At 49.7% G+C, this 19,976-nt stretch overlaps 1 protein-coding gene across 2 annotated transcripts in view; it reads left to right on the top strand.

The window, feature by feature from the left end:
• Positions 1–18,024, top strand: part of LOC119431392 (peroxidase) — a 122,575-nt gene extending 104,551 nt beyond the window's left edge. For both annotated transcript variants that reach the window (XM_037698883.2, XM_037698882.2), the window contains exons 6-14: positions 564–787; positions 1,699–1,896; positions 3,175–3,330; positions 6,367–6,471; positions 8,728–9,227; positions 10,439–10,749; positions 12,342–12,511; positions 13,510–13,615; positions 15,271–18,024. In XM_037698883.2, the coding sequence (XP_037554811.1) occupies positions 564–787; positions 1,699–1,896; positions 3,175–3,330; positions 6,367–6,471; positions 8,728–9,227; positions 10,439–10,749; positions 12,342–12,511; positions 13,510–13,615; positions 15,271–15,352 (1,852 nt within the window). In that variant the 3' untranslated portion in view covers positions 15,353–18,024. The remainder of the gene's footprint in view (positions 1–563; positions 788–1,698; positions 1,897–3,174; positions 3,331–6,366; positions 6,472–8,727; positions 9,228–10,438; positions 10,750–12,341; positions 12,512–13,509; positions 13,616–15,270) is intronic.
• Positions 18,025–19,976: the final 1,952 nt, after the last annotated feature.

The following is a 19,976-nucleotide window of genomic DNA, read 5'->3' as shown; positions in this document are numbered from 1 at the left end:
ATTAACTGGTTACGTGCATGATCCGTGACGTCATACATTGTCGCGTGTCCTTCACAACTCTACCTTACCCAGCTTAATCCACCTTGCTCTAATTTGTACCAGCCTTAACCTACCTTAATCCATTTTAATACACCTTAATCCACCTCGCTATAATTTGTACCAACCTTAATCCACTTTAATCCACCGTAACCACTTCAATTCACCTTAAACTACTTTAATTCACCTTGATTCACTTTTCTTCACCTTAATTCACTTTACTCCACCTTAAGTCACCTTACTCTAACCTGTTCTAACTTTAATTCTCTACTACTACTGACGTCATACAAGACGTTGATAACGTCACTGATGATGATGGTCTTTGGTACCACTCGTTGTCTAGAACACCGGCTTTTCTGCCTCATGGGACATATAACGCTTTCGCATTAACAAAGTCGCTGCCGGCCCAAGACCCACGTTGGCTAATATAGTTTGGTGGAGCCAGGAGTTCCGTGTACGTTCTCGGCTGCGGATACAGCGCAGGCCAACGGGGGTATAAACGACTCTCCCTCGGATCACCTCCGCAGGATGAAGATGTTCTGGGAGGACGAGTTCCACGGCCTGGTGCGCACCGACCTTGCCGGGTCACGGCTGGAGTTGGTGCGCGAGCGCTGCCAGCGGCTCAGCAACCACGTGTGCCGGCAGGGACCCTTCCGCGAGCAGGACGGCTCGTGCAACAACCTCGAGCACCCCGACTGGGGTGCCGCCTTCTCCTGCATGCGTCGCCTCCTGCCGCCAAGATACGCCGACGGTGAGGAGGACGACGCTCTCGTGCATTCTACTTTATTGCTCTATCCTCCTCCCCTCCCCCCCCCCCCCCGCACGGCTGAAGTTCGCTTCCCCACACTACATTTACGCGGCATACAAATGACAGCTGCTGTCACCGGCAACCTTGGCCTCGTAAAGTAAAGCAGATGCGTAAGTTACTTGCCGATTTAAGCACTGCTTACGGTGGAAAAGAAGCGAAACCACGCGAAGAAACGACCGGATCGGAAAGAGCGTCTCTCGTCGTCAAATAGCGCCGACAAAGAGCATTGACATTTGGGGTGAAAAAAAAAAAAGATGCCTAAAAGGCATGAATATTAGCAGAGGCGGTAAGGGGGACGACCCCCTCAAAACATACAAAGAAAGAGATAGGGGAAAGGAGGGTTCAATTTTATCAGATGCTATTTTCTGTCCGGTCGTTTCATCACATGATTTCGCATCTTTTCCGCTGAAAGAAACATCGACCACATCGCCCTGCAACAAGTACTAGTGGTACGTTAGATGTAAACGCTGTTCGTGGCGCCGTCCACGTTGCCTATATGGAACTAGCTCTCGAACGCATTCAGGAAACTAGATGATCGTCTTCTGAATGAACAGACACTACTAAGGCACCGTCCCCGCCGATCATCGAATGTAAAGGTAGTGAAGACACTTTTGTGTTTTCTGAGAACGTCTGGCTTGTGCGAGCGTTTTGAATCTATAGTGCCGTCCGTGCGCGTCTCTCTACCCCCCTCTCTCTCTTCTTTGTATTCCCCATTCTCCGTTCCCCCAGCGTAGGGTAGCCAACCGGAATCTTGACTTATTAACATCCCGGCCTTCCTTATATCCCTCTCTCTCTCTCTCTCTCCCTGTCTGCGAGCGACACCGTACATGATGTCACGTGCTCTGTCCACGCAGGCGTGTCGGCCCCGCGGATTTCGGAGACGGGCGGCGAGCTGCCCAACCCTCGCATGGTGTCCACCACCGTGCACGTCGACCTGGACCGGCCCTCGCGCGACACGACGCACATGCTCATGCAGTGGGGGCAGTTCCTGGACCACGACTTCGCGTTGGCCCCCATCTCGAGCGTGCCCGGAGAGATCGTCGACCTCGGAAGTGAGTGCGAACGTAACGGCAACCCCTGCGTAATAGTATAGCACAGCAGCGCGTAGGATAACATAGCATAGCAGAGTATAGTATGGAATGGTGTATAGTCGGGCACAACTTTAGAAGGCAGCGACATTTGCCCCTCCAAGGGGGATGCACGCGAGCCTCCACCAATAAGCGCGCGCTCTAGACTGACGTCATGAGCCGGACGGACGGTGACCCCGCCGACGGAGAAATGGTCGCCCGCGCTTCGAACTGGGCGGTACTCTTGAGCGGGACTATTTATTTAGTCGCGGAGTCAATTGGCACTTCGGTCATCTGGGCAGGGCCTCACCTGCCTTCTTAAGTTGTACCCGACTACAGTTTTGTAGAATAAATGAGTGATGTGGTTTTATGATCCAAAACTGCATCTTGACTGTCAGGTACGCCCTTGTCGTAGGCTCAGGATAATACTTTTATTGAATGGCGTTCTTTAACATAAACCGAGATTTCGCTACACGAGGGTTTTGCGCTTTCGTACTAAATACCTGTAAGAAATAGGTTGACGTATATAAACTGTATGCTCATATAATAACCGAAGTAACAAAAACACGAGTGGATCTCTGTATTGATGTGTTCTGGTTTAGCGATAAATCACATGGACCTCACTTCCGGCGCGGCGTCTATTCCGCGCCCGGCTATGCCTTAATCGAAGCAAAAATGGATTTCATGCGTTTGGAGGAGGAGGAGTAGATTTTAATGAAGAGAAGGGAGGAGAGGTTGGCCTGGAGATCGTGTCTCTAGCCTGCTACTCCTCACTGGGGTAAGGGGAAGTTAGAGATACAGGGAGAGGAGGTGGCGGGTGATTATGACATCGTACAATGAGCTACTATTTACACACGTTGTCCAATACGCGGTTGTGCACTTTTCACACACTACACGCAGGAGTGTTGTGCACACAAAACGTCATCGCGCAAACATATTTCGCACTTTCTTCACTTCTGAAGTCCTGACTTCACAGGCCTTAAAAACGATCGTCTAAGCCCGTCTCACAGTTCTTTCATGAAGTTCATTCATGCGTTTTAATTACTAAGAAGGCATCCAGACTAAGCTCATCATTCAGGCTGCGGAAAGCAGCGTAGATATCATCGTCATAAACCTATATTTATGTCCACTGCAGGACATAAATATAAACGCGTCATAGACGCGTTACATGTGGTTGGTCGTTATATGTGGTTGGCCAACGATAGACAGCCGGCGCCGTAGCCAAGTTGTTTTTACAAAACGGCGACGCGTATCCCTCCGCAGATCCGAACGACGTGATCGACTGCTGCTCGACGGAGACGCGCAGCTCACCCCGCTGCTTCTCGTTCGACATCCCGCCGACGGATCACTTCTTCGGCAAGTACGGCGAGCACTGCATGAACTTCCCTCGCTCGGCCAGGTGCCCGCTCTGCAGCCTCGGTGAGTGAGATCCGTTCTCCGTGCCTAACATAAGTATTCGTTAAGGCTCGTTCACACTAGGCCGACACGACACCGATTTTAGTCTGCTGACTGTTGGCGAGAGCGTTTTCCGTCCTGGAAACTGCTGTCGTCAACAACCGGCAGACCAAAATCGGTGTCATGTCGGCCTAGTCCGAATGATTCTTTACCATTCGTTAATATGGCACTAGTGCTACTGTCACCTATATAAGTCTCTCTTAATCATCCGTCGTTGCAAAGATATTGTGATCATAGCACATGTCACTAATCATTGCCGTTATTTTCGTATATTTACATTCTAAGCAATTTACAGATACTTATTTTAGGCCCCTTTACAACCACGTTATATGTTTTCTTTGTACCGTTATTACCTCATTACACCATTCGTTTGGCGCTGTTTGGCCAGAACTGGTCCTTACGCCACTAAAGCTAATTAATCAATCAACAATTTGTTAATATATTCAAGAAGAGCGCGGGAACTGGCGCCGCGATCAAATAGAGAGAGAGAGGACAGAGATGCTAACCATATATGCAAATTTCGGTTTACTACCCTTCACAGGAGTGGTGGAACAGAAGTTAGAGATATGGGAGGACGAGAGGAAGAACAAAGAAAAAATTAAACATGCAGAGCAAGATGGCCACTCGAGCGAGTTGGTCAAAGTTCATGTCAAAGTTGTTTTTTTTTTCTTAAGCCAACTAACTATACGAAGACAGGAGCGTTGAACACCGGTTGACCTGTTGACCGGTTTACTTTCGTACACTAACGCTCTCTTATCGTCAGCATCGGTCACTCGGCAGGGAGGATGGTAATAAAATAATGGAATGAAACTAGCAGAAATTTGTACAAAATGTTTACCGCGAGGAAAGTCGAAACAGGAACAAAGTAAATGCAAGAACTTTGCGGATGCATTTCGCAAAAGACCGTATTTCAATTTTATGTGCAAAATATTTTCTTTTTTTCGAATTTCTTGCTTTTTATTTTGGTAATTATTTTTCTCCATTAACAAACTCTCGGGTTGGTCGTGTCATTAAAGGCCGCCAGTGCAACAGATATGGGTCTTATTACGTCATGGTGTTCCTGGCGCTTGTGAAACTCTGGCTCATGACTTCTCGCTTACTTTCCCGGCATCGCTCCCTCTACGGTGGCTTCGCCGCATCGCGACACGCTGTGCAGAGAAGACATAAAGCGGCGCAAGGTTGGGCACCCACATTTAAGTTTGCTGACGATAGCAGTAACAGTGAACTAGGAAATAGTCTTAACGCTTCAATTCGTGCCTACGTTCGCAACAATCATCGTCACCTGTGGCACCGCGGATGAGACTCGTGACGATCAGACGCGCGCCGCCAGGAGCCGGGATGAAGATTCCTCGGGCTGCGCGGGGCGATGCGCAATAGCCGAAATAGGAAAAAATCTGAGCTTTACAGCGCACCAAGAACCGTGTTCACGAAAAAGTTATTCCCCCAAACTGTTCGTAAGTGCAGTTGTCCGCGTATCATGACGTCAGACATATCATTAACAAAGGCGGGCGAGCGCATGGCAAACAACCCTTGCGACCGACAAGCTTTCCGAATTCGGCCGTTGATGAATACGGGTCTTGCAAAAGTTTGGTGACGCGGCACCAACCAGCTCAACGCTAAACTTTAGAACTACAGGACTCTGGCAGGGTGGGTGCGAGTGTTAGCCATACTCGGTGACAACCTAAGAATTCAGTACGAGCTCCACCCAACATAACCGCAGTGCACCTGCCCTCCTTGTCTTCACGCTCCAAAAAGTAGTTCCCGAGGGACTCCGATTAGAGAGTTTTAGTGTGTTTGGTATTTATTTATACGCAATGGCGTTTGCGGATTACCGGGCTATCGGAGGCGTACAAACGCGAGTGGTTGGGTTGGTAGCGCCAACTAGTGGCGCAGAGCTCAACCAGACAAACACGGAACTATTATTGCAGTAACCAAGTGTATGCTACTTCGCTGCTGGTGTAAATTTTTGGTAACGGCGTAATCATGCACAAGCTGCTTTTTCAGTGTTTTTACAACACTCGGGAAACACGAGAACGTGTCTGTAAGGCATTGGGGTTAGACGCAGCATCACAAGATGTCGTTGCCAGCGTTCGGTAACCCGGTAGTACGCAGACGCCATTGCGTATACCGGACTACCGGACACGCTAAAACAAGTTTCCCTCCGCGCCGTGACGTCGCCGGAGTGATCTGACGTAATTCGCTGGCGCCACCTGCACAAGTTCTGTCTGAGTTGAACAGCGGCTTATTTGGCGCTGCATTACTAGGTTCTCGCCGACAATACAGAAGCAGCTCGTGAGCGGATGCGTGCGAAGACTACGGACACAGGATGGTGAAGTCATAGAAACTCGAAAAGAAGCAGCACTTATGAGTTGGTCAATGCATCCTTCCGAAGGTCTTTCATAAAGGGCCCCTCACATGGTATGGGCATTGCAAACAGGAAAGCACTGTGCGTAGATCATGCGCTCGCGATTGTGCCTGCAAAGTATCAAACCACTTCACAGCGCGAAAATAACCGTAATTTCAAAACGAAAATCTGCGCGCCCTTCCTCTCGAGGGAGCCCTGCTTCTTACCGGAGAATCAACGTCACACGCGTGAACGCCTCTACGTCAGACGTACTGCCTGCAACGTCGCCGATTATGTCACGTGAGAAGGACCTAACTGTTGGGCTCGTTGGGCTTGCATACACTGTTGAGGGTCTTGCATTACCCACACACACAAGAAAAGGGAACGCATGGGTTTTGTCACCTATTCCTTAGTGTGCGTCTTCTTTAGCGCTGATTTCTCACAACAGTATGACACGTGACTTCGGTAAATCGTCAAATGCAGAAGGTGCGAAACCGCCCCTGGAAGTGCGTCCGCACCGCAAAAAGGGAAGAAAGCCAAAGTTGGCGGGAAAAAGGCCAAAAGGATCTTTGCTTTCAATGAATCAATTTTTTAAACTCTTATACCCGCTACCACGGAAAAATTTAAATCGTGCTTTCTTCGCGCTCTCCGTGCAGGCCCACGGCAGCAGATGGACTCTCTGACGTCATTCATAGACGGATCCCAGGTGTACGGCAGTTCGCTCGACGACAGCCTCAAGCTCCGAACACTGCAGGGTGACGGTAAGTTCAAGTTAGCACTCAAATTTTTTTTCAGCAATATGTGGATGATCTTCTGGGCTAGAAGCTGCTCGAGACAGCTTGACTGGGCGCCTGAAAATCCTCGAATTGGCGGCATACGAGAACAACTTAATCTACACGGCCGATAATTTCATAGATCAACATGAAAATAACAAGCTGTACTCACAAAGAACAGTGGACAAACACGTCAACGCCACAGTAGAAAATTTCATCGATCAACGCAATAATAAACAGGCTGTACTTACAAGGAACATTGGGCAAACAAGCTAACACCAAATAGCACTATAGCAACTGTAAAAAATTTCATCAATGGATGCGTTGACACGGACACGACAAAGGCGGGTCGAATCGGCTTGTCGGGCTGAAACCCGTTAGTCGGGTTCATGTGAGCGGTAGCGGGTCGTGCTGAGCGAAAGTAGAGGTGAGTTCTGTCAATTACGTGCCTCTGCAAGGGATGGAGTTGACTCGCCAAATCCAGTTGGCAAGATGCCTGAAAACGTGGTCTAGTCTGGCTGGAGTCGGATTGACAGCTGACTCGACCCATGCAGTCGCATCGAGTTCGTGTAAACAAAGGTAGTGTAACCACCTGCGCGCTGTGTATATGCCTATAGAATATATCGCGTAAGTCAAACAAGAAACAGGGACGGTTGGCTCCTTATGACGGTCTCCTTATGAATTGGCTTGCCAAAATGATTGCAACAATCTCATTATTGTTGCACACAACAAAAACTGGAATGTCCCTCGCATAATGCTCGTGAAGTACAACACATACTGCGAGAACGGCAGCCTTAACTACGAAAATAAAAATTTAAGCCACAGTATTATTATTTTTTTACTAAAGAACCTTCTCTAGAACACACCCTCTCTAGAAATATGCCATGTTTCTTTTATTGTCGAAAAGGGGCTAAAATCTGTAAATTTCTATATCGCGCTTCAAAACAGATGAGGAAATGTAATGTCGTTGCGGCAGTATTCTACGGGACGTTAGTGTTGTGTGGTTGTTCGATTTCCCCCGTGCACGCTGCGCCGAGAAGAGGAAAATGTAGAGGCAGTGGAAACGCACTAGGAGCATATAGGAACGGCCGGATTGGTTCACGCAAGCGCTGACGTCATTGACAAAACGCTTCTGTCAAGAGGAGAACGCACTGGCTCTTTGAGAAAGAGAGATTCTATCTTTAATGAAGAGTTGGTAATAGTTGCCGTGCGGACAACTTGACATGCCACTCCAGTTGTTGGCTGAAAAACATTATATACACAGCGATCGCATAAACACACTAATTGCACATACGTCCACTAGACGCGTACGCACACTCAAACTCTCCATAAAGCCTCATGAAGGCTTGTAGTAAAAAAAATAGAATAAAATAACGCCAGAAATGCTTTCAATGTGCGCAATGCGTACGCAGTGTATTTCCAAGGTCCAAGAATGTCCCGCAGTTTCAAGCTCTAGTCGTTACCCACCACACAGACGACCACTAAAGGCGGCGCTGCATTCCGCGCGCTTAGAATCAGGCCCGTATTCACAAAATCCTCTTACGCTAGAATTGTTCCTAAGAAAATAATTCCTGCAAATCCTGATGCTGGACATACGATTGGCAGGAGTACTTACCAACGAAAACCTTTGTGCATTTGGCCCCAGGTTAGGACAAACTACTCAAGAGCGAGTCTCCTTGAATCGCTATACGCGATGGGTTGCGACGGGCGACGATAACTTTTTCGATAGCTTTCTTTTAGAGCGTAGCTCTTAGGCGCCCGTTCCTGCGGCGACCGTCGGCGTCGGCGTAACAGAGCGAACGAGCACAGCGAAGGATGAAAGAGCGAACGCGGAGCGCAGCGGGGGATCAAAGACGCGACAGCGAAAGCGGAGAGGAGGGTGCAGCGGAACCAAGAGGCGGAAAGCGGAGGAGGGTATGGCGAAAGGGTGAGAAGAAAAGTTTAGTGCGGCGACGATGGCTACGAGATGGCGCCAGAGTAGCGCGCGTCGTCTGGCAGGTCTGCCTGCGGCGGCTGCTGTGAATCGCGCTCCCGCGTCACCCACGCGCTGCCTCTCGCGCCCTCCAGATTAGCGAGGCAGTCGCGCCACGCTTCGCTCCGTTTGCAACGTGCCGCGCGAGACAGACTGTCCGCGCCAGCCAATATATCGCGAAATGAAAACGCGTATAGAGATGCGCACAAATGTCGCATTAGGGAGTATCGTAATCTTGAGCGATTCTTTTTTTTTTCTTGTCTCGCCTGCAGGGCGGCTGAAGTTCGACGTGGGGCGTCGCGGCGACATGATCCTGCCGGCCAGCTTCCACCCGACGGAGGACAAGTGCAGCCGGCCCGAGCTGGGTGACCTGTGCTTCCGCGCCGGCGACGAGCGCGTCAACGAGCAGCCGGGCCTGACGGCGATGCACACCCTCTGGCTGCGGCAGCACAACCTGCTCGCCATGCGGCTGGCGCGCATCAACCCGCACTGGGACGACGAGCGCATCTACCAGGAGGCGCGCCGCATCGTCATCGGCCAGATGCAGATGATCACCTACAACGAGTTCCTGCCCCTCGTCGTGGGCAAGGCGTTCCATCGCGAGTTCGGCCTCGAGGTGCTGCCGTACGGCTACACCACCTACAACCGCCAGATCGACCCGTCCATGCTGAACGAGTTCGCCGGCGCCGCGTTCCGTTTCGGCCACACCATCCTCAACGGGGACTTCATGCAGATCGACTCCAGGGGCCGCATCGCCCGCATAGCCCTCCAGGTGAGAGTCGATCGGCCGTTCGGCCAATCGGTCAAGAGTCAGTCATTTTCGGGGCCCACCCGCAAAACCTCTGATTGTTCTTTCAATAAAGTCTATCTATCTATCTATCTATCTATCTATCTATCTATCTATCTATCTATCTATCTATCTACCTATCTATCTATCTATCCACCTCAGTCGTTCGAAGGAAAACTTTATCGCACGAGGTCTGTGTTGGCTCTGAGAGACCGGGAGTGTAACCACGTTATAAGACCGGACAACACTAGATTTGCAAACGCTACGGCCTAAAGCCTACGAGGTGGGGCGGAAAAGGGGCCTCAAGAAGTTAATCCTTGTTTGCTCTGCTGGCTGTTAGCCGGTTAGGCTACAGAGTCGTCGGTTTTCTAACGCCAAATAACATAATAAATTCCTACGGTTTCGAAGGAATATAAATCAGAATATCCGAACTTATAGTCGCGAGAATCAACTCCGTTACAACGGCTTATAAGCCAGACCACGAGAATGTATGAAGTGCTATATCAACGAAAGTGTAGAAAGTTTTTTTTTCTTATGATATATGCCACTGTTTGCGTAGTAACTTGAAGTTTCTTGCTTTCAGCAGCTCTGTCGTTCCAATTTCTGCGTCAGAAATCTCCATTAGTCGATGGCTACACACAATACTGCAAAGCGTGAGAGTGAAAAGGAAAGGCGGGGAGGTTTAGTGCAATATAAAATGCTCAGTGAAAAAAAACAATAGCATGTAGTCGCCTTTCGTCGACATTGTCAAAGATACTGAAGACTGTACTTAAATAGCTATTGTATTCAAAAGCAGTGGGAATTTCGCATTTTTCTTTTACACAAACTCGGTCCAAAGCTATTTAAATACGAGTTTAGCAATATACGACGTCGGGCAAGCAGGTGCATAGTTGTGAAGCTGTGGGAGGTGAAAGGTGAGAAAGAACAAATGACCAGGAAAAGTGCCAACTAGCAAGGAATTATGCTGGCGCTTCTCGGAAATAAACTTAGTTGCGAGTTGGCTCTCCTTGGATTCTTTCGTGTTGCGTCTCGCGCCACAAACCTCGACATCAAAAGGGAAGGAAGGAAAATAAAAGGTGAAAGGCAGAGAGGTTAAGCAGTTTAATTGTCCGGTTCACATCAAAAGGGAGTACCTGGGGTACCTGGTATAGGAACGTCAATTGTGACCTTTCCTTTCGATTCGTCGCTGCCAACAGGAACACTTCTTCCGGCCGTTCGAGTTCCGCGATGGCCTGATGGAGCGCGTCATCCGGGGCCTGGCGCGCCAGAGCTCGCAGCGCTTCGACAACTTCATCACGGACGACGTGACGAACCACCTGTACCGGCTGAACAACGAGTCGTTCGGCCTGGACCTCATCTCGCTCAACATCCAGCGAGGAAGGGACCACGGGATACGCGGCTACACCGACTACCTCAAGGGTTGCTTCGGTCTGCGGGTCACCAAGTTCGAGCACCTGGACAGCGCCATGCCCAGGCCGGTCCGGGAGCGGCTGCAGAGGCTCTACGCGTAAGTGTCAGCACTTCACGGTCGCACACTCGACCACAAGAGTTCTCTCTTTTTAAGCGAATAGCTTTCTTTGCCTACCGTGGAAGGTTTTTTTTTTTTTTTTAATCTAACGGAGTGAAGTCACACCAAGAGGCGAGGGATGCGCAGGGGTGGAGAAGGTCTCGGTGGGAGAGGAGCCATCGGAGCGAAAGTAGGTCCCCGGGAGAGGCAGTGCATTGATCCATTGATCCATTAATCCACTTCCCCTTGCTCCTCTTTCTGTGGCTATTCGACTATCGCGGCGGTATGCCCCGGGACGCTGGGAATGTCGCCAAACCGGATTCTCAGCGAAGAATAGTTGGCAGCGTGATGTCGTCTACGTGCCTAAAAGGCTCCGCAACGTTACGCCGCCAAGAGTGGTGGGGAAGGCAGGAACGTCTGGGTCAGATGAGGGAGTACCGCGCTCAGTGACGCGAAGCGGAACGTCAGCAACCACCTCCGATTGCTGCTGCCAACGTGTACTTCGAGAAGCACTTAGTTAATTATTTTTTTCAGTGCGGTGCGCGACGTGTTTGATCGACTGTCGTTCCATTCGGACGTGGGAAATTACTCCTGAATTCTTGGATAGTCACTATCAATCACCTATGAGTAACTGAATCTGCCATAATTCATTGATCCATCAAAACTTTTGCTAGCCATTCGCTTACTTTAAAAATTATCTCTGATGGTTTCTACATAAATATTTCGGAGCACGACATTCGCGAACATTTATTCTCGCTGCTATGACGCTCAGCCATAGAATATTGGGGGGGGGGGGGGGGGGGTGCATCGTGGCTGTTCATGGGGAAGTTTAAACTGCATCTATCAATTTTAGAACGGAAGATTTGTGTACTTAAGTTTTCCCCCTTAAATTTTTCCCCTGCTTCGTAAACATTTACTGTCTGGAGCATTTGTATGTATAACACGTCACGGCCCTCTCGTACGTACATCTCGGTCCAGTGAAAGTGGACAGCAGAAGAAGGACCACATTTTGGCTCGCTTGGCTTCCCTGTTAATTAACGCTATATTAACGCTATAACGCTAAATTAACGTTTGAAGCTCTTGATTTATACTTTTCTTTGTTATTTGTATGTTTCTGTGTTTCTTTGCTTGCTTGTTTGTTTCGTTGTTTGTTTGTTTCATCATTTGATGCGCCTATGCGTGAGTAAATATCGATCTGAGGCATTTCCTCAGCTGATGAGTGTATTTACTCGTAACACTCAGCTATAGGGCTTGAACTCCAGAGAAAAAGCCATGAAAAGTAGCTTGAGGTTATCTGGGGACCATAAAACAAGCACAAACATACGTCATACAGGGGTGGCACGCAGGCACTATCTGTGTCAACCATGCAGTAACAGAATAACAACATTTCAACCACCAAGAACACAAGGTACAGAACGAAACATTGAGGGATCAAAGGTGCCTCGCAGATTAGGTACACAGGCATGAGCGCGCTGGCTAAAATTCTGACTGCTTGTGTCTGTCTGCGCACTGTAGGGCTTCAACGTAGAATCAAATCCACATTTTTTTTCGTTTATTATACGCGTATTCCACGTGTATCGCCCATCACCCAGGCACGTCAACGACATCGACCTGTTCACGGGCGGCGTGTCGGAGTACTCGCTTCCGGGTGGCGTGGTCGGCCCCACTTTCGGCTGCATCCTGGGCATCCAGTTCTGGCGGCTCAAGTACGGCGACCGCTTCTACTTCGAGCACGGAGGGCAGGCCGGCAGCTTCACGCCGGGTAAGCGCGCCTTCCCATCCAAGTCGGACTACCTCAAGCGCTGCCTTGAGGTAGCCCTTGAGAGGGCTACCTCAAGGTAGGCCCTCGAGGTAAGCCCCTGCCTTAAGGTAGCCCTTACGTGGATGGCCTTTGCAGCCATCCACAAGAGAGGGAGATAAAAAAATGTTGTTCCAAGTTTGCCGAATTATCGCTTGGGCACGAGCAGATTCTGCGCTCTATTTGTCAATATTAGTCATTCTTACGCGGGCATGTGACGATCTAATCAACTGATCGCGTCTAAACTTTGCAGACCTACTAACAAAATAGACAGGGCAAGAAAGAAAAGCGAAGAGTGAAAGCACAAAAACGTCAAACAGGCAGTAGTCTGAAGTCCTATCATACGCGGGCAAAACGGGAATAAAGTGGAAAGTAGCCAGAGTCAACACTTTGCACACAAGAGATGTTTGGCAGGACGGCTATATGCAGACGGTCACTCCGGGCAGTGGGATTCAAGAACTGTGGCAGCACTCGAAGTGCTCTCCTCGCAACAGTTAGATGAGAGGTCAATATAGAAAATAAAGAAAGGAAAAGAAACTAATGAAAGCTAAGGCTACGAACCCAGTGCGATGCAGATCTATTCTGAGAACGAGCCACATTGTTTCCAGTACTGACTACTGCCGGTATACCAAAACAGCCGTTCATATGGCGGGGACAACGGCAATTCCTTCACGGAACACTCCTAATGAATCTTGTGGCAAACAGATTTCTTTATTCGACATTCCAGACTAATTGTGTATACTTGCAGCGCTTGCAAAAGAGCAATGCCAGCTCGTGTGCGGTTGACGCAGGGGAAAGGGGGGGGGGGGGGGGGGGGGCAAGCAGAAAGTTTTTGCGGCGTCGTACTTCTGCCCTTAAAATAGCGAGCCTGTGCGCGCTTTCGGAACACGTGTCACTCGCCTATTTCGTCTGTTCCTGCGTGTTGGTAGCGCGTAGCATGACAAGTGCTCTTTCTCTTGCAGCCCAGCTGACTGAACTGCGGAGGACGACTCTGTCCAAGGTCATCTGCGATAACAGCATAGGCCACGAGACAGCGCAACGGGAAGTACTCAGGACGGTGTCAGAAAGGTTCGTTGCTCGCCCCACATCACACGATTATCCAGCCCACGGTTTAATGCACACTCGTAAACGCCAGCTTAGTGCGATTGTCATATCGGCGTCTTTCTTTCTTTTTTTTTTTGTAGTCCGTGATCAAAGCTTGAAACGGCTAGGCACAGCGAAATATGCAGCCTTACTACGAATTCTTGTTCCCTGAGTGTCGTTAAGTGCTACATCAACGACAGTAATTTCGCTACACACAAGCTGGTGGCACCCATGACCAGAAAAACGAATTAAACAGCAGATGTTGTTCATTTAGGGAACTTTGTTAGATCAAAAAAGGTCACATGAAATTATCAGACAGCTATACGAAGTAAGGATAGTAGTTTTATCGGCCGTATAAACTTTGAAACATTCGCTTACTAACTGAATTAACGTGCCTGGTGTCGGTGCGCACAAGCAAAGATGAACACATCACACTCGATGACCGCGGACACTCGCTGTCAGAACACTGGCGTGAGCAAGCACGGCGGCAGCAGCGAGCGAACTGACCTTCGTGCTGCCTCTCGCTTCAACGCGAACTAAGCGGCGAGAACACAGCGCACACGAAGGCTATCAGCACTCGGCGCACTCTGTCCCATCGCAGATCACTTTCAGGATAGAGCCCGCGTGGCCGCGCTCGACCGCGCCATTCAAAGCCGCCTCCAGCGTAGAACGCCCCCCAGCCCCTTCCCTCCCGTTCACAGTACCGTTCACAGGTGGGAAGCAAATACACCTCCGTTATTTTCCTTTCTTTTGCGATCGCAGGTGTGCACCTGAAAAGGCTGCTTTGCTGCACTTACAAAGTTTGTGAGGCGGAGCCAACTTCGTAAACTAGTCAAGCAGGAAAGCAGCCACTCAGTGCAAGCAAATGAGTCTTTACAACGCGGCCGTGCTTTTCGCCAAACGAATATTCACTCCGGATCTGAAGCCAGACGCATGGGTCGCCCATGTTCGTGGTACAATCTTAACGTTGCCGACATCCTTCGGAGAAAAAATGGCACCGATTTGTGTGAAGCCGTTTTGACGTCACTGAAGACTAAAACTTGAAGGCACCCATGATATGTACATTTTAAATGTCGTTATGTCACGTCATTATCCACTATATGGCGTTGACGTAACAGCTTTCCACACCACGTTACACCTTGATCTATGTGTTTAAATTAGCACAGCGATAAAGGGGCTAGTTTGTGATAGATCATCCTAGAAGTACACTTCTCCTTTCATCTTCCAGAGTGCTCATTGTTTGTTTTGATTTGTTTGTTTGTTTGTTTGTTTGTTTGTTTGTTTGTTTGTTTGTTTGTTTGTTTGTTTGTTTGTTTGTTTGTCGAGCACGATATTATCACACGCGTTGCCCAGCATTACGAAACATGGTTACAGCGCTAAGAAAAATGAATCACGAACGCTGAAATGCGCACTGAAAGTTGTGTGACTCGTGATACGAGTAATGGCGGTCTCGAACTTTGCAGCGAATATGGAGACCAGCACTGCACATTTCATGGTTGCGTTTCGTCGTCCTTAGCATTCAACGTAACCACGTTTCGCAACGCCAATAAACCGGCCAGTCCAGCTTTCAGCCAATAGTACGTTGCCTATAAGCTTCGAAGAAGCGTTCAAGAGACGTAACACGTTTGCCTCCTTCGCAGCAATCCCGAGGTTCCGTGCGCCACCCTCCGGGGCCTGAACATGGACGCCTGGATTGAGGTGCCGCCCGGAGCCACGACGTAGCCGGGCCCGGGGCTGTTTGGGTGGCCGCCGCCGCTGGACGGCCCGTGTGCCTCCTATCTCTCCTAGGAAGACCGCGCCCCCCCTCCCCACCCGTCGCTGGTGCCATACCGCCTGCCGCCGCTACACAGTCACTTCTCGCCCGCTCATAAGGACACTAAAGTGCGCGCGTCGCTCCCCGCGCACCACGTGACATCGCGATCACTCTGCGTCGCGCGACCCTTCCCGGGTCGGGCGACGACGACGGTTCGAAGGTGCGCGGGACCCACGTGACAGCGCTATCTTTTTGGGAGGGATGTGTCACGTGATACACTGTGCGCCGTGCGTGTGTCTTGGTGTGTGCGTGTGTTTGTGTCTGTTCGTGAACGCTGCGCCGTTACGTGTTGGGCAAGCCTGTGCGCGTCACTGGAAGAGGAACTGCGTGCGTTGAGAAGACGGTGGTGTCGGTGAGGAAACGACACGTGACTTTAATTTTTTTTTCTAAGTGCGCGGTTGAACTCTCGTAATCGTCCCCCTCAGCAGCTCATTTAAGGATTCGAGACATCTTCTTTTTTTTTCTTTCTTTTTCTTGGCTCAGTTCGGGGGCATAGGTATTATTCGTCTAGAAGACAGTTTCTGTGCAGAAAAACAGAACTGCCGTGATGTGTTGCGAAGAAGTGCCCAAGTGACTTTTGTAGCGAACTTGGGGATGCCGTCACGAACTGCCCCGTTTAGTGCGGAATACGCAAACAAGCCCACGGACGATTTACCCCATGCTGCGGCACGTGAAAACACTACAAGCCCTTGTGATAAACGGGTGGAACTGTTAACGAATACTGCGCGCATTTCCGAGACAGCGACATCTCCGTCACCGGACAACAACAATGCCGGAGCTTGCCACTGTCACCACAATTTGTGTTTCCGAAAGTACGCGTTTATACACGTTCGGTGCTGATAATAGGGCTGGGAAGAAAAGAAAAAAAAAGCAGTCAGCCCCGATCCTCTCTCATGTGCGTGGGGCCATTCGTGCATGCAAAAACAAATAAACTGGTCTGTGTGAAATCCGCATGCTCAAACATAATGAAATGACGTTTCGCGAACGTCACTTCCGTAATCGAGTTCGGCTTACGTCATAACCACAGAACCGGCTAACTGTGAACTTCAGCAAGGTCAACGACAGCCAGTGTAGGAATCAACAAACGTTCGTATTTTCCTTACACTGCAAGCGTAGCTGCGGGCGAATGAGGTATCGATGCGATGTGAATAAGCGTGATGATGTGAAGCTCGGCAGTAACTATAGCTACGTCCTAATCGTCGTTGTTACGATGCATCAAAATAAGGCGCTTAGGATGTGCCTAATGCATAGTTAGCGAGGTTGGACCATAGTAGCGCGTTCAGTACGCATAGGTTGCGGTAAAAACATCGACGACGAGCCATACAATGAAGTCGCTAAAGTTATCGTGCGACGGTTTGCAGGAAAACCACAGATGTCACTCGTTTCAAGTAACGACAATTAAGGTCAACAAACAAGCATCCCTGCCCTTTGCTGTTTCCTTCCTCACCATGTCACATTATCTTGAGTCACTGAATATGCGCTGCCGTCATGGGCTGGTTTCTTATTATGACGGATAAGACCACGTTCACGAGTGCATCGGCGGATTAGAATGCAAAAGAAGTGCGCGGAGTTGACGAAGCCAGGCGCGCCCCTGACCGTGGCCCCCAAGATCACAAAGGCACTCCGCCGTAGCGATCTCGGAGGCTACGTCGTGACTAATAAGCTTCCAGACCCTAAGACCACGCGGTCTCCACGTGGGGCCGTACATTACTCTCACAGCGGTGACATTTTGCCGACGCCGACATCAATAACGTCCACAATGCGAGGAAGTTCTCGCGTCTGTCGCTGCTTGAAGAACGTGGCTCGCGACTTCGAACCTCTCACATTTGCGTTCGCACGTACCCGTGGCCATGGCATTTAAGGCCTTTGCCACAGGTCTGACCAAGTATTAAGGCAGCCTGAAGGAATAAGCTACGTAGCCTGACAGGCTTTTATGCAAATAGTACGCACTTCATTGTCATATTTTAGCGCGGCTGTTGACGGGCGCTCGAAACTGAATGCGATCCACAAGTCGTCGAGCCAGTTTCGAGTTCAAGCAACAACGAAAAATTTTTGGTTCTCAGCGTTTGTTTTTGACTCCTCTCCCTCCCTTCCCACCCCCCTCCACACACACACACAGACACACGATCTTTCTCTTTCTTACTTTTTTTTTTTTAGAGTTAAGCACACGTGGCTGCAATCGCACACTGCCACTTCATGAATTCAGGGACGCCATTTTGGTGTCGTTTCGCAGTCCAGGTGTTCAAGATGGCGCCTATAGTTCGGTTCGGTATATCGCGAATTATACTGAAAGTTCCGCGGTATGCCCGGACGTGTCAATACGCGGATGACGGCAGTCAAGCTGGAAACAGCGCAAACAAGACGCCTCGTTATCCCGCTCCTTGGACATCAGTCGGGTCTGCGCAGGCTTCCACAGGATTTTCCCTTTGTTCTCGTCAACGTTCCTCAGCGATACTGCCATTAAGCTTCGTGCTCAGCAACGAGCAGCCCTTTATTATTGCGTTTTATTTTTTTTTTCAGTGGTGAGAAGGGCCAAATATGTGTGTGCGTGTTCTGTTCGAGTTTCAATAAAAGATGGAAAGCAGCGAAGACGGCCTTGAGAGCTCAAATAAGGCTCATTGCTGCTGCCTTTCCAGAGCGTCACCAATGCGTGTCTTTCGTTCTTCTTCAGTACATGGCACCCCTGGGGGCGCCTAACCGCTAAGAACCGTTTTCTATATTAAAGGAAAGCTTCATTGCGAACCCTACCGGAATTTCATGACCGTGGCTGCAAGGTGATACTGCTGTCTCGCCGAATAGCTCATACTTAAAAAAAGAAATCGACAATAGCCATCTTACGATGACTGTCAACTGTAATGTGCATTGAACCGAAATAGCGACGCAAAGTATTGCCACAGTCGAAACGCCTTATGTATGAGGCGTGTACCTACAGCGGGACACCCCTCTCGGGCTTCGATGATGATGATTTATTGGCGCCGCTTTGAAACGGGACGGTGACAGATAGTCACCTAGCCTATGGGAGTTATCAGGTATGTTATACATGCTTTTCATATTAGTATTGTCGTGTACATTAACCTTTTTTTTTCCTTCCCTCAAAACTTCTCTATCTACCTTGTACCGCTACCTATGACTGTAATCGATCCGGTCGTATCAATATCTTCTCTGCTTTTATTCGAAGCAATACTCTAATCGTACTCTTGCTTATCTCGACTGCTGACTGGTTTATCCTCCCGTCCGCTTTAAATCCAACCGCTTCTGGAAAATGTACGTTACCTACTAGTCTCACTGGGTGAATCCCTTCACCTTCCATTAGGGTGTGCTGAGTGGTCTCCTGATCTTTTGCTGCAGCAGACACTTTCTTGTTGCGAATATTTGCTCCGGTATGTATTTTGCCCTTAGGCAACCAGCTCGAGCCTCAAATAGCTAGACACTGCGCTTTTGTGTTATCGTACAGATTTTTCCTCCTAACTTCTTCGCATTCTTGAAAATCTCCATGGTCCTTTTTGTTTCCATTCTTTGTATCCAATTCACTCTCTCTGTTTCTCTCACTTTCTCTTTCACGACTCCTGGTTGTCTAGTAACGCTAGAGTGTACTAGATTGGGGGAGTGGGTCCATCGAGGGCTCTGCGCTGAGGCATTTTTTATTGAAAATCCAGGTGGCGCCACCGTCACTTTCTTCCGAATGAGCGGCCCCGCTCGCCGGCCGGACGCTTGTCGCTTCGGAGACCCTACCGCAGCTGCATTGAGCATTGACAGGCGGATACTCGGTGGCGGTAACGCTCAGATTATGCCCCACCGATCTATTGTAAATAAAATGGAAAAAATGTCACAGTTTCGCCCTAAGGGCGAATCAATGAATGCGATAGCAACACAGCAATGTCATACGAAGTAAGGTGAGCGGCTTTGGTAACAATATGAATTGTAGTAAACATGAGCTGATTAAGTAAGCAGGTGTGCTGCGGCGTAAGTAGACCGACATGAAGAGAGACTCGATGACCACGAGAAGGCGCGTGTGAAACGGTGGTGTTGATGAGAAGCGCTTCCCGTGGGCCGCGCGCGTGCGAAGGGACACACCTGTAGCGCTGCACTGCCGATCCGGGCAGCATTACATGTGTAGCGTGCGTTGGAAAATGTGGCCCGACTATCACTAACTGAATGAACAAGCGTGGTGTGAGCGCGCACAAACAAACATGAATACATCACACTGAATGACTGCAGACAACGACTGTCAAAACGCTGGCAGCAAGCCCATACGCTGCAGCGGGCGAAGGTACGTGCGGTCTATCGCTTGAACAGAAACTGAGCGGCGAATGCACAGTGCATAAAGGTCAGAGCCGTGTGGAGATAAGCGACGGTGCGGCGAGCGACGAGCGCGGTTGACAGTAAAAATGCGCCCGCCCCCCCCCCCCCCCCGCTCCCTACGGTGCTGGCTTCCCGCTTCCTTGCTTGCGCGTGGGAGAGATAAGAGACGGTGCGGTCGAGCGACGAGCGCGGTTGTTGGCAAAGTGGAAGTGCCCCCCCCCCCCCCACCCC

This window comes from Dermacentor silvarum, chromosome 10 (assembly GCF_013339745.2).
Source record: "Dermacentor silvarum isolate Dsil-2018 chromosome 10, BIME_Dsil_1.4, whole genome shotgun sequence".
NCBI lineage: Eukaryota > Metazoa > Arthropoda > Arachnida > Ixodida > Ixodidae > Dermacentor > Dermacentor silvarum.
Note: the sequence above shows the minus strand (reverse complement) of the source record. Positions and strands in the feature narration are given on the sequence as shown.